Source organism: Diadema antillarum, unplaced genomic scaffold, assembly GCF_040938485.1.
Source record: "Diadema antillarum isolate AM-2024a unplaced genomic scaffold, OU_Dant_1.0 scf00000073, whole genome shotgun sequence".
NCBI lineage: Eukaryota > Metazoa > Echinodermata > Echinoidea > Diadematoida > Diadematidae > Diadema > Diadema antillarum.
This window is the reverse complement of record NW_027270962.1, coordinates 1,736,049-1,749,746: the sequence shown is the minus strand read 5'-3', so window position 1 is coordinate 1,749,746 and position 13,698 is coordinate 1,736,049. Positions and strand designations below refer to the sequence as shown.

At 39.8% G+C, this 13,698-nt stretch overlaps 1 protein-coding gene across 2 annotated transcripts; it reads right to left on the bottom strand.

Annotated features, from left to right (window-relative positions):
* Window positions 1–287: 287 nt before the first annotated feature.
* Window positions 288–10,136, bottom strand: LOC139717249 (von Hippel-Lindau disease tumor suppressor-like). 2 transcript variants are annotated; one of them, XM_071628747.1, is made up of 4 exons: window positions 9,899–10,136; window positions 3,931–4,163; window positions 2,998–3,190; window positions 288–771 (listed from the first exon to the last, which is right to left on the bottom strand). In XM_071628747.1, exons 2-4 carry the CDS (start codon window positions 4,087–4,089, stop codon window positions 641–643), a joined length of 483 nt encoding a protein of 160 aa, XP_071484848.1. In that variant the 5' UTR covers window positions 4,090–4,163; window positions 9,899–10,136; the 3' UTR covers window positions 288–640. The 2 variants fall into 2 exon arrangements, with proteins under 2 accessions (XP_071484848.1, XP_071484849.1); XM_071628748.1 differs by lacking the exon at window positions 9,899–10,136 and having other exon boundaries at window positions 3,931–4,195.
* Between the last annotated feature and the right edge of the window lie 3,562 nt (window positions 10,137–13,698).

Sequence of the window (13,698 nt, the reverse complement as noted above, 5' to 3'; positions counted from 1 at the left end):
AAGTGTTATATATTTTCACTATACCTTCTGAGTTGATAATATGGCTGGATAAGACTGTTTTCACTGAAGCCTGCTGACCTTGCCCTCGATGGCAACTATGTCCATCCTTTAATTATCCCAGAGCCCCGTCTTATAAAGCCTTCAAATCAATCACAAGTCCCCAAATCAATCGCAACTTGCATTGCAGCTCTCACAAAACTTGTGATTGATTTCTATCACAAGTCTTTATAAGACAGGCCCCAGCATTGCATTATGCACCATACTTTGATAACTTGGGTCAGGTTGTCAAGAAAGTCCACCAAACAGAGGTTCTCATGCAGTCTTGTTCGCACACAAGACAAATGGACGAACAGACATGCTTATAATGACAAAATACCTCTGCCACCCCCATGAGGCAGAGGTATTATCCTGTTGAGGACGAGCTGATTTTGCTACAACACTCGTTTCCCATAGACACCTGCCCGAGCATAACTGGGATTAGATTGCAACAGGTTTCATAATCAAGTCAGTAGCACCTGGATCATGCTGAAGATCAGATGATGTGCATCCAATATGAGAAACCTCACCACTGGTGGTGGCAACTGCTGAATTTCTCCAGAGCAGAGTGCCATTGTTCATCACCATGGTAATCCTCCAGAGGTCATGGAATCGCATCCTTGACGTGTCTCAAGTCGTATTTGACGTGTTTCGGTATCTCCAAGTCGTCAAAGTCATCTTTGTTGGGCACGAGGGTCCGGACGACCTGCAGTGACCTCTCGTACAGGGTGAAAACTGGGGTAAGACAGAGATGGTGAAGAAAGAATGTTACCTTCATGTACTTCATCTCAAATTACCATCTGTCTCTGCAGCAATACACAAATCGCAGATTTCTTTTCACCAATTTTTAATTTTTGACTTTGATAACATTCTCTTGTAGCATTATATCACTGCAATGAAAAAATAAATCATATAATTTCTCTTTATAACCCATTTTAGACTAGCCCCAAGTATACTCGGGCTGGTGTCTATGGGAAATGCATGTTATAGCAAAATCAGCTAGTCTTCAATGGGTTAATTAGTCCATCCAATCTGATGTTGCCTTGGGCATCTACATGTCATTGCACTGACATTTCACTCATTGAATGACATAGCACTTAATATCAGAGACCATTATTTGACAATAAAACTGTCAAATAAAAGCCCAGGCTTTTTTGGCTATGCTAAAACCGGAGGGGGGCGGATTTCCCCCCCCCCCCCAAGATCTCAGCCATCGGTGGTGCGATCGCGACGAAATTTGGCATGTGTGACACCCACGTCATAATCTACAAGATTGTGTCATCAAATTTTTTGAAACGATCAATTTCTAATTCTAATCAATTAATTATGCAAATTCAGCTCAAGATCATATTTTAGCCTAATTAAAAGCATAGAAAGTCTACTTTTTGTCTAAATCTGTATTAGCATACTCAACAACTGTACATCACAAAAACTTCCAAAACTAATTTCAATTCTTACGTATTTTATTGTTTTCAAAATTTCTTATGTATTTCTTTGTTTTTCAACTTTTGTTTTTTCTTTTTTTTATTGGAAATTGTCACTGACCACTTTTCTACCATAATTAGCATAAAACTAATGAATGAAACTGATTAATTGTAAAGATAATCAGGTTTTTATGACTTTCATGACAGAGCACTGTTTTCCATAGGAAATGTAAACAGAATCACAAAATTGTGCCCGTTTTGGGGCAACATGCCGTTACCAAAATGGGCATAGCTTAAAAATAGTATGCGCGGACGTTGCAAATTTGGTCTCAAAAGTTGCGCGAGACTTGAACTAAGAAAGTCAAGAAGCTGCGCGATAAGGCCTTCTCGGGTTACAGAATCATAGCGTGAAACGTCGAGGGGGGCGGATTCTGCCCCCCCTGTTAGGGTTAAAGATTACCTAAGAATTCTCAAATTACATGACCACATTCTGGCATCTGACAGCCACGCTATGCTTAAGAGGGTGACATTTTCATACATCAAATAAGGTAAACACTCCAGTGTTTTGAATCATTCAAATATCAATACCTGGGAGATGCACCCATATCTACACAGCATGTTTAATGATTATATCAAACTAAAAGCATGCATTTGTAAACTTCTACTTTCTGTGAAAAACTCTCCACTACACTTCGATTAACTAACTGTATGCTTTTGGATTAGCAAAGAAAAAAAAATACAGAAGTATGTGAACAAGAAATCAACACTTTTCAATATCATTCAATATATGATGACCTAAGGAGTTAGTGGGCCTAGTTATCTTTCTTTTCTTTTCTTTTTTATTCTTATTTTTTCTTATACAGCCTATAGGTAAAACCATTCATCACTCAATGTGAAACATTCTTTCTAAATTGTCATTGTTGGCAAGTTATACACAGAGACATTTTTTTTTTTTTCTGACCAGACTACTTGATGGCAACGGGAATATGCGGGAAGTGTTCCTAACACATTGGTATGGGATGACAAATAATGATCATTATGAACATTAACATGACTCCTAAAACCCCACACTGGAGAACTAACCTCATAGGGAAGAGATCAGATCCTACCACTACACTGACGCTGTGGTATGGGGAGGAAGGAGGGTAGGGGTAAGGGGGGAGGGATGCAGCATTTAAGCAGAGCACCTTTACCCTCCCTTCAAGATGATACATTAGACTATAAAATCACGCCAAAAACAGAAATCTGATCGTTTTGACTGATTTTAACCCGTTGAGGACGAGTCCCGAGTATACTCGGGCAGGTGTCTATGAAAAATGCGTGTTGTAGCAAAATCAAATCATCCTCAACGGGCTAATGATCTCACTTCAAACTCGATTTTCCCGGCTCAGCTGCCAGCGAATTTAGGATCCTTTTGTTGTCGCGGGTCACATACCCCATATTTGAATCGCAGGTGGTATCATACACTGCCATGTTTGTTAAAAAGGCACCTGCTCGGTACACAATGGTACACTCCCGTTCTTTTGCATGCTCTCACCTGGTACCCCTATCCTGACAATCGGCGCCCTGTAGTGCCTGTTCCCGTCCCACCTCTCCGGCATGTACACGCAGCAGCTTGCTGAGCCCCGGTCAACAAAGGTCAATGCGTCGCCCGTCTGAAAATCCCTGGCAATCCATGGATGGGAAAGAAATGTCTTGATGTCTAGTCTGCGGCCAGGGGGAAGTCCCTCCTAAGAAATGAAAAGACATACATGTACGAGGGAATGAGGTCCAGGGTTAGAGCATTCTTCTTTCATTCATTCATTCATTCATTCATTCATTCCCTGTAGCTTCAATATGATATGAGCTGAACATCTGATATTACTACTCTCCCCTGAAATCAACAGTTCTGACAACAATTCCATTTGAGAAGGCACTGGAGTATCTTGCCTTTGATAATTAACAGATACCCATCAGATAAATCAAATAACTCATAGTCATTTTGCTTCATACAAACACAATTTTTTGAATTTGTAAACACTGTTTGACATGATATAACACAACTTTTGAGAAGATACCTAATAATGGCAGTATCACTCAGATTTGATTTTTTCAAAACAGGGCTAATTTTTTAGGAGACACAACATTTTCTCCCTGCAATGGTTGCTCTGGTCTTATTTTCTCCAAGGACTTAGGGGTAGGTTTAATAGGGTTGTGATATGGTTTTAAGTTTACTTTCAGGTGAGGATTGGGATTAAGATTAGGGTTCAATGTTTGTGGGTAGAATTTATGCTTGGCTTAGCATGCAGATATTTCATCCAATGGAGCATTTGTCACAGGAGCAAATGTCATGGAACCAATATCTTAATTGCCATACATGTACAAATCTGTATGCCTATTGTGATTTTCACATTTTCTCTGTAACAGCTGGTGAGTGTGTCAGAATGGAATGAAAAAGGGTTAGAAGAGTAAGAAAATAGAGGAGACTCACAGTTGTGTAGGACTTCCTTTGCCCTTGAAAATTGATCCAAAAAACGTTGGCCATCCTATTTGTACAGTTTACAAATGAGACGAACGCATGAGCAGTGCAATGCAGTGATCTGAGCGGCTGCGGAATGGCTCTGTCATCTGCTGTGTTGTGGTCACCCATCACGTTTTCTTGGTCTTCAGTCCTCCGACAATCCCTCAGAAGATATTTAATGCTCAGCTTTCAACAGCAGCAATCTGTCAACAAAATGGTAGTCGAATTGAAATCTTGCTATCATACAATATGTCAAAAGATCAGCAGTAGATAGACTGTCATATCGATTTTCATCAATTTTATAATGGTGGGGTCACACACTTGACATGTAGTTGTCAATTTTCTGTGGCCTTCGGTCGTCTACCACTCCTCAGAAGATACTCAGCTGTTAATCCATTCCTTCCGCAATTCTCCGAGTGCCTTTTTTGCCCGTCGAGAGAGAGGCAGACAGGTTGGTAATCCACCTGTGTGAAGGCAGTCAAGCAGTACATTGTATCCCCCTTTCCACGGTCAACTACATGTGCCAGTGAACAATGGAAATATCGATCAGGTGCGAAGTATGAATAGAGCGTGCGCTGATAAGCTCACAGAATCTTTTGCTCTACACAAAACCAGGTACCTGAATAAGGTGACTGGGGTCAGCGAACCCAGATATCTAACTGATCTCAGCCTTGATCACTACAATGTATGTACATGTTCGTACGAGTTTACAGCAGAACAAGCAAAAAACTTAATCAGGAAAATGTATATAATACTGTGAAATACGCATTTTTCAAACAGAAGGAGAACGGATGCTGATATAATAAATTCTGATCTTTTTATCAAACCCACTTTTCTGGGCATTTTAACACAAAGAAACATGAATTTAGGCCACTAAAGCAGGCACTCTTTGTCTTCATTTTGGGAACCTGGTATACCAGGTTCCCATAAGGAACAGGTTAATGATGACAACCTGTAAACAAAAGGTACACTGCATACAGTAGTTGGGTGACTTGCACCTCGCCATAGTCAATGTTTATGCATATTTGAATCGCATTTCGTCACTGAAATTCCATGAAATCCCACTCACATACAGGAAAATGCTGATGATTCCAATGGAACCACAAATTCACCTGATCGATACCGGAAATTTGCAGCTATCGTCCTCAAATGCCAACGATGCGGAATACTTGTGTGCTAAGGAAGGGGCCTGCAATTCATCACCCGCGCTCCGACAGACAAAGCACGTAAAAGACATGTGCGGATGACCATGATGCTCCCATAGATAAGCACGCACAAGATGCGTGCAGGCAGTGGCGGATCTACGGGGGGGGGGGGGGGGGGGGGGGGGGGGGGGGGGGGTTTAGGGGGTTTAAAACCCCCCCCCCCTTGGGCTGCCAAAAATAAATGAATAAACAAAGAAAATAAAATAAATATGTATATATATGAATAAAAAGGGAAAAAATATAGCTACAAACGGCAGCTTTTGGACTGTAAAATGTCAAAATTTTCAAGCTCGCTCGCTTCGCTCGCTCGCATCCAGCAGTTGAGCCCGGTGCGCCTCCCCCTTAATTTCTAAAGCGAAAAACATAGCTACGACGGCAGTTGTTGGACTCTAGAATGTCAAAATTTTCAAGCTCGCTCGCATTGAATCGTTATGCCATTCTCCTAATGTTGCTGACAGTAATTGCCAGTAGTTGCGCCCGATGCCCCCACCCCTTAATTTCCAAAGCGAAAGATAAATATAGCTACAAACGGGAGTTTTTGGACTGTAACATGTCAACATTTTCAAGCTCGCTCGCTTCGCTCGCTCGCATTGAATCGTTATGCCACTCTCCTAACGTTACTGCCAGTAATTGCCAGCAGTTGCGCCCGATGCCCCCCCTTAATTTCCAAAGCGAAAGATATACATATAGTAGCTACAAACGGGAGTTTTGGGACTGTAAAATGTCAAAATTCTCAAGCTCGCTCGCTTTGCTCGCTCGCATCGAATCGTTATGCCATTCTCCTAATGTTGCTGCCAGTAATTGCCAGCAGTTGCGCCCGATGCGCCGCCCCATTAATTTCCACAGTGTAAGATATACTGTAGCTACAAACCCCTTTTTGGGACTGTAGAATGTCAAAATTTTCAAGCTTGCTCGCTTCGCTCGCTCGCATTGAATCGTTATGCCATTCTCCTAATGTTGCTGCCAATATTGCCAGCAGTTGCGCCCGATGCGCTCCCATTTATTTCCAAAACGAAATATATAGCTACAAAACTCCAGTTTTGGAACTGCAGAATATCAAAATTTTCAAGCTCACTCGCTTCGCTCGCTCGCATTTTATTGTTATGCCATTCACCTTATGTTGCTGACAGTATATAATTTGTCGATCGTTTCACACCGTCATTCCATAATCCATGTAAGGAAAACTTACAATGTTCCTCAATGACTGCGTTGTTGAATGTATCACATTCCGTAATGTATTGTAGTCCCATTATTGCTCACGCACACACGCACAAGCATACAGACCGTCAAAATTACTTTATGGTTCCCCCCATGTTTCGACCCACCGTACGCCACTTTACATATATATATATATATATATATATATATATATATATATATATATATATAGATGTGTGTGCGTGTGCGTGTGTGTGTGTGTGTATGTGTATATTGTGTAACATATGCATGGTCTAATCTTGAGCCCCCTCCAATGTTTGCCCCCCCCCCCCCCAATCCAAAACTGCTTCCGGCGCGCCTGTTTTAAACTCTTATTTGATCTTATTCTAATAAGACGTAATATCATGGACTGCTTTTTATGTTCTCCATTACGTTAGTAGATGCCAGGAAAACATCACTTACGGGGTTCAAATAGCTAAAAAAAAAAAAAAAAAAAAATTGGCGCGATGCCACGCGGCTCCACGCGGCTCACAGACATCGCCTTGTGGACGATGCTCTGCATCGCCATTGGGACATCACAAACCCAGGGACCGCGGAGCCAGGGTCGGCAAAAAAGAAAAAAAATAGAGCATGTAAGTATGCTTAAAATCGCAAGCTGGCAACCCTAAAAATGAAAAATCTCCCTACTGTGGGAGGGGGGATACCCCCCTCACACACCCTCCCCCCCCTCGCTCGCTTCGCTCGTTCGGGCTTGGTCGCTACGCTCCCTCGCAATACCCAGCTCAGCCCCTCAAACCCCCCCCCCCCCCCCCCCCCCCCCCCTTGGAAAAAAGCTAGATCCGCCCCTGGCAGGTGACCATGATGATTCTTGTAAAACATATTCCTAATGTGAATTTAAGAAAAAAAAAAAACTGTTCGGTTTTTCACCAGTTTGCTTGGTTGTGGTATTCCCTACCAAGTTTCAAGCACCCTCAACACAGTCCCAGGCATAAATTTTGATTCAGTGCGCTTGTAACAATTCGAAACAGGGTGGCGGTATTCGGGCCCCTAGCGAGGTGCAGGTACCTCACTATACTACTTGAATTCAAAGTTGCCATAAATCACGTTAAAAAATCAGTAGGTTTGTACGCTATAAAATGGTAGTACCCCTCTGGCCTCTCTTTTCCCATTAGGTTTTTATCAGTTTTATGGAGGTGGGGTCATACACTTGACACAACTGTCAATTTTCATTTGACTTTAAGTTTACAACACTTCTCAGAAGATACTGTTACTGAATACTCGGCTTTCAGCAAGTTGATCTGTCAACAAAATGGCACTCAAATTAAAACTTGCGATCATATTGTCAGCAGTAGAGGGGTACACAATGGTCTCTATCTCCTCTTCCAATTCAGATTTTCATTCAGACATTTAAATAACTTGAGTTTCATGGAGGTAGGGCCATACTTAACTGCGACCAGCAGCCCCAAACGCCTAGCGTTATGGGGCTGTGGACGGCAGCATTCAAGATCATGACAAGGGTAGTATCGCGGATAAATATCAACTTAAAATCAAAAATGTCTTAAATTTGAAGACTTACATGTGAAGTTGAAGTGTTGACAACAGGTAGCGTGCAACATATGGTTCTGCCAACAATAGTCCCTTTCTGTTCGAATTGGCCACTTAATGTGACTCGGCCCGGTCGAGGGGAACCTTGGAGAGCTACACTGCGCACATGTACATATGTACATGCGCACACATCACATGCGCACAAATTTCAAATCCATTGACCAGATAAGATGTCTGTGTGCGCATGCGTTGGCCATCAATTCAGTGTAGCTCTCCCAGTTTCCTCTCGACCGAGTCACATTAACACATCAATTCAAACAGGAAGGGACTATCGGTAGAACCAAACGTTGCACGCTACCCAGTAGCAGTACCTGTTGTCAACACTTCAACTTCACATGTAGGGCCTAAGTCTTCAAATTGAAGAAATTTTTCGATTTAAGTTAATATTTATCCGCGATACTAGTTACTATCCTTGTCATGATCCTGAATGCTACAGTCCGCAGCTCCATAATAACGCTACACGTTTGGGGCTGCTGGTCGCAGCGCACAGTTAGGTCATCTATGATAGGCCTACAACTACAAGATTGTTAATGTACATTTTCAGACCGTTGTTGATTTTCCTTGGCCCTAAAAGTTCAGCCCTTCAACATGAGGTGTTGCAACACTTGGTCACTTCTCTCGAGATTCAATTTAAGCTTTCAATGATGGCAGCCCGTCAGCAAAGGGTACTCAAATTCAAACTTATCATCACATGTCAAAAAGTCAGCCGTAACGTAATTTATGACAGTTATGCCTTATGGTTCCCTCTATACTAGTTTTACCATTCATATACATGTAGGTTTCAGTCAGGGATCATATCACATATACAAAGTAGACACATACTTAAAGGTAGGGGATACCTTTTACAGACCTCCCAAAATGCAGCAAAACATTAAATATGAACCTCAGGGGACTTGTTTAGGCCACTGCTGAGAAATTTGGAAGTCAACAGTTATCTACAATTTGAATAATGCACAAAACTCAACTACTCAGTAGTTCTGTGTGTCAGCCACACTTAAGCCTTTTTGTTGCAGTCTTCTGTATTTTTTATCTATAAACACAAATCTAAAAGTATAAGAGCTGATGTAATAACATATAGAGTGTGTGGCAAGAATGTATATAGAAATGTTTGTAAGTTTTGATGAACTTTCTTCACAAAATATACATGATGGACACACATGCAGTGCATGGGTCTGCAAAAGTAGCCTAGTAATGTACTGGAATTTACGGTGAGCCCCGAAAAAAATTCAATTCAAAATCTAATGGTCAAAAAAGTGTACTAAATGTTACCTTCCACTTTCAATACTTTATGGGAGTTTCTAAAATGATACTCTCTTCAACATACCACTGTATTTATACAACTCTTCATTTAAGGCATGCAAATGGGATTCCCTACCTTTAATATAGACCTAGATCTAGAGATAGAGTCTAGTACAAGTACATGGCCCATGGGATGGGTAGATACTACTTACTAGATCTAGTTAGTAGTAAATTTAGTAGTACTTCATCATCTTACTGTTACAGGGCTGCATGTTTTTTTTAGACGGCGCAGATTGGGGAAACTAAAAATCTATCGGGGACCCTGCCTATCCCTAAACCTAACCCTAATCCTAACCATCAAACCCTAACCCTAACCCCAACCCTAACCCTAACCAAAAACCCTAACCCAACGTTTTTCTCATAGGTTTAACACGCGCCATGCCCCAATCTGTGCCGTCTTTAAAAAAACGCTACAGGGCTACTTAGTACTTACTGATACTGTGTACATTTTGTGTAAGTTGTAAACAGCTTGTAAGAGTTGTCAATCTTTAAAACTCAGAATGTTTTTACTAGATGTAATTTAAAACAAGAACAGTTATAAATTTCTACAAGTGTGCAGACCACTGCACAGTAGATGTAGACTATTGGGAGTAGACTACTAGATCTAATACTATCTATCTATTAGTATTGACACTTAATTGTACAGAGCACCTGTTCTACACTGTACTCACACTGATGTCAATGCATGGGACTACACAAACAATCGCCCATGATTCCAGTAAGACAAGAAGAGACTTCACCTGCAGTGCTATCTGCTCAAGATGCAAGAAATCTCGTAGAAAGCCGAAAAGATACCACCCACAACGTCTAAAGCAAAGGCATATAATGGTGTCTATCATAATCAAGCAGAATAGGCGCTACAACTGCACGAACTGAATAGACATCCAAACCATCCTCGCGTCTTCCTCGTCTGTAATCCGTGTGTCTGGGACAACGCAACACGTATAACAACATCAACAACAGTGGACTGAGCTGTGTGTGTGTGTGTTGTGTGTGTGTGAGTAGTGTTGTACACACAGGCCATGTACGTGAAACCTGGCACGTCTCACGCATCAAATGCACAAACCCTTGCTGGTCGTATAGGAGTCTGCGCCAGGACAACTACATACCAGTCGTTGTCCCATGTTGTTGTCCCATGTAGTAGCATGGACCTACCTACAACGGTAGGTCCATGGTAGTAGTAAGCAAATAATCAACGTTGGTGAAGGTATAAGCGCCCCTACCATATAACCTATAGATTTGAAGGAAAAAAGAAGAAAAATCAGGTCAAACAATAAAACCATGTAAGCCTGTCCTTTATTTCTTCTTTTTATTCTTGTCCTACTCTCCTAGCTTTTTCTTCTTCTTCTTCTTCTGCTCAGTTCTTTTTTTTTTTCTAATTCTTCTCCTTCTTCTGGTGAAGTGTGACTTCTTCCATATACTGCTGAAGATTCTTGAAGACTGTGTTTATTTCCATCATAATACTGCATTATAATGTAAATAACCTAACACAATCTGCAATAGTTATACAGTTTTTATCTACAGATATTTAGCCTATAAGCATAATAATGAAAGCAAAATATAAGAAGAACACTGAGCTATCAGCCGCCAGTCGATTACGGAATGCTGCCACAGATGGCGCTGCAACAATTTCTGAGGACAGAGTTGAGGGAATCACTACCCTCGCAGGACACTCGCTAAAGGTTATTTTCTCGGAAAGCGCAAATGACAATGCAATTCATTTCATTTCCAGTAGTACAGTAAGACATTAATTTGCATAAACAAGCGAAATCAATGCAGCGCATTTTTTTCTTTTTTCTTTTTAAATAAAGCAAAACATAGTTTAAGGAAACGCATAAGCAAACTGTGTAAACTGAATCGTATTAAGGAAAAGTTGTCGATAAACCTCGAGAATGGTATATAATGTGGTTGGGTGCATGGCCCTCGTCAACTGACCAACCTATTTGATATTACAGTCTTATGCCGAAAGATGAGCAAGATTAATGTGTATTTTGTACATCGTGGCTAGCCTGCCATTTTCTCTGCGCTTCCATGATACCGACTGGAGGTGCGAAGGCGTACAACGCCTTATATCTTCTAATATAAAATCTTCTACCACAATTGATGTTTTTAAATCCAAAATAGCATTGAATCCGTAACAGTTGAATTTAAACTTATTTATGATTTCTTTTATTCTTTCAGCCCATGAGGTAAAACTTTCAAGTTATTCAATTACTGTGCAAATCATGAATTGACCATAACCACTTCATATTTCCCACTCGCTAACTATTATTCAACCCTTGTATTCGAATTGCGTTTTTACTGTTTTCATATTTATGCCATACTTGTTATTCAAGTTTCATTCAATTGTTTTTTTTGAACTTATATGCAACGACATATGATCTATTTTGGTGCAGCATTTTTTCTTAACTTTTTTCTTTCCATTTCAGCAGTGCGATTGCATGCCTTGTATTAATTTTCAATTGTTTTATTTATTCTTTGAATTTGCTCTTGAATTTATGTGATTTGTTTATGATTTTAAGCCTATGTAAATGAGTATTTATGTAATCAGTGCCAGTTAATATCATTTTATTATTTTTTTTCTCACAACTTATGACATTTGAAATCCCGAATCAGTTTTCCCACCCATTCCATATTTAAAAATATTTTTTGATAACTATTCACAAATTGTATCCGTTTTATTCATTGAATTATTATCCTTTGATTTCAATGCGTTTTTACTGTTTAGATTCATTTTTTAATAGATTTATTTCATACTTGTTATTCAAATCTGACTCAATTTGTTTGTTTTTCTTGAAGTTACATATAACGTGATATAATCTGTTTTGGTGTAGCATTTTTTTTCTTTCCATTTCAATATTGCGATTGCATGCCTAGTATTAATTTTCAATTGTTTTATTTATTCTTAGAATTTTTTTCTTGAATTTCTGTCGTTATTTTGTTTAAGATTTTAACTCTATGTAAATGAGCATTCATGCAATCCGTACGAGTTAATACCATTTTTCTCATAACTTGTGACATTTGAAATTCCGAATCAGCTTTCCCACCCATTCCATATTTCAAAATATTTCTTAAAAACTGTTTACAATTGTTCCTGTTTTATCCGTTGAATTATTATCCTTTGATTTTGATGTAATTATTATATATGCTTAACCTTTAGTTTTCCCTGACATATCACTTGCCAGGAATTCTAGTTTTCTTAAGTTGTCATAGATCCATCTAAGCATTTTGTACAAGTCTCCAGTTTCTTTTTCATTCGTTTACTACGTATTTTTATCTAAATTGTTCAAAGTAACTACCTTATAACAACCTGTTTTTCCTTTCACTGCATAAATGTGATTGAGGGTTTTATTTCTAAATACTCCACTTTTATATTTAAACATATTTTGGTTTGTTCATTGTTTTATTTAATTGCTTTTAAGACCTTTCCATTATCCGTTGGTTTTTTTTCTCTCATTTTACTGTATGTCTTTCCACCTGCATGTTTGTATAAACGTTGATTTCATTTTGTACCTGTCCATTTTAAATTGTATATTGTATTCATTGTATGTGGACCCCATGGAAGAACAGCGTTGCCATGTTGGCAACGCTGAATATGCAGAGACTCCAACCCAAAGCATCTTCTGATCTGGAGATTCTCCCGCCTGAAACCCCTAGCAAACGGGAGACTCCATGTTGATGTGTGCGAAGCGCGAAGTTCCTATAGGGTTCTAGATGGTCTCTGGTGTTATCTAAGGCTTATTTTTTTTCAACATACGATAGCAATAAGTAAGAAATCCTTTCCACCGGGAGACACAGAGCCAGGGCGGGAGAAATTAAATCTCAAGCGGGAGAACGGGAGATTTTGCAAAAATGGGTTTCGGCGGGAGATCTCCCGTCGAAAACGGGAGAGTTGGAGTCTCTGAATATGGGCAATCCCCCGTTTTTTATTGTTTTTATATGGAAATTTATACCATACCATGATGGTCCATTCAAGTTCTTGCAGCATTTTAGTGACACTTGAGGTATTATGGTTGCGATTCAAAGTATCTCCCAGCTCTTCACTATTTGGACAATTTCCACCTTTTTTTTTGGGGGGGGGGGGGGATAAGGTTCTTGGAAGTTGGGTCTCAAACAGAGGAGGCATACGCTACAATCGCTTGAACTAACGTTTTGTGAGCTTGGCTTTCATATCCGAAGATTTTATGCCAAGATTGCGTCTTATAGAAATGCATACATGTCATGTAGAGTACTTCGATCCTTATTATTGTCTTATTTTAATCACTGTTTGAATGGTTAACTTGTACATCATTTCACAGCTTAGAGCTTATGCTTTTAGCTATGTAGAAAAGTGGAAATTTATTTCGGCCTATATTATGTATGTACTTCTTGTGCATTATTTTTTGAGGTTTGTGGCTACAAGTTATTTGAAATCAAATAATAATATTGTCTCAGCGCAGCGACCAAACGTGAACAGGCTGTATGAAAGGGA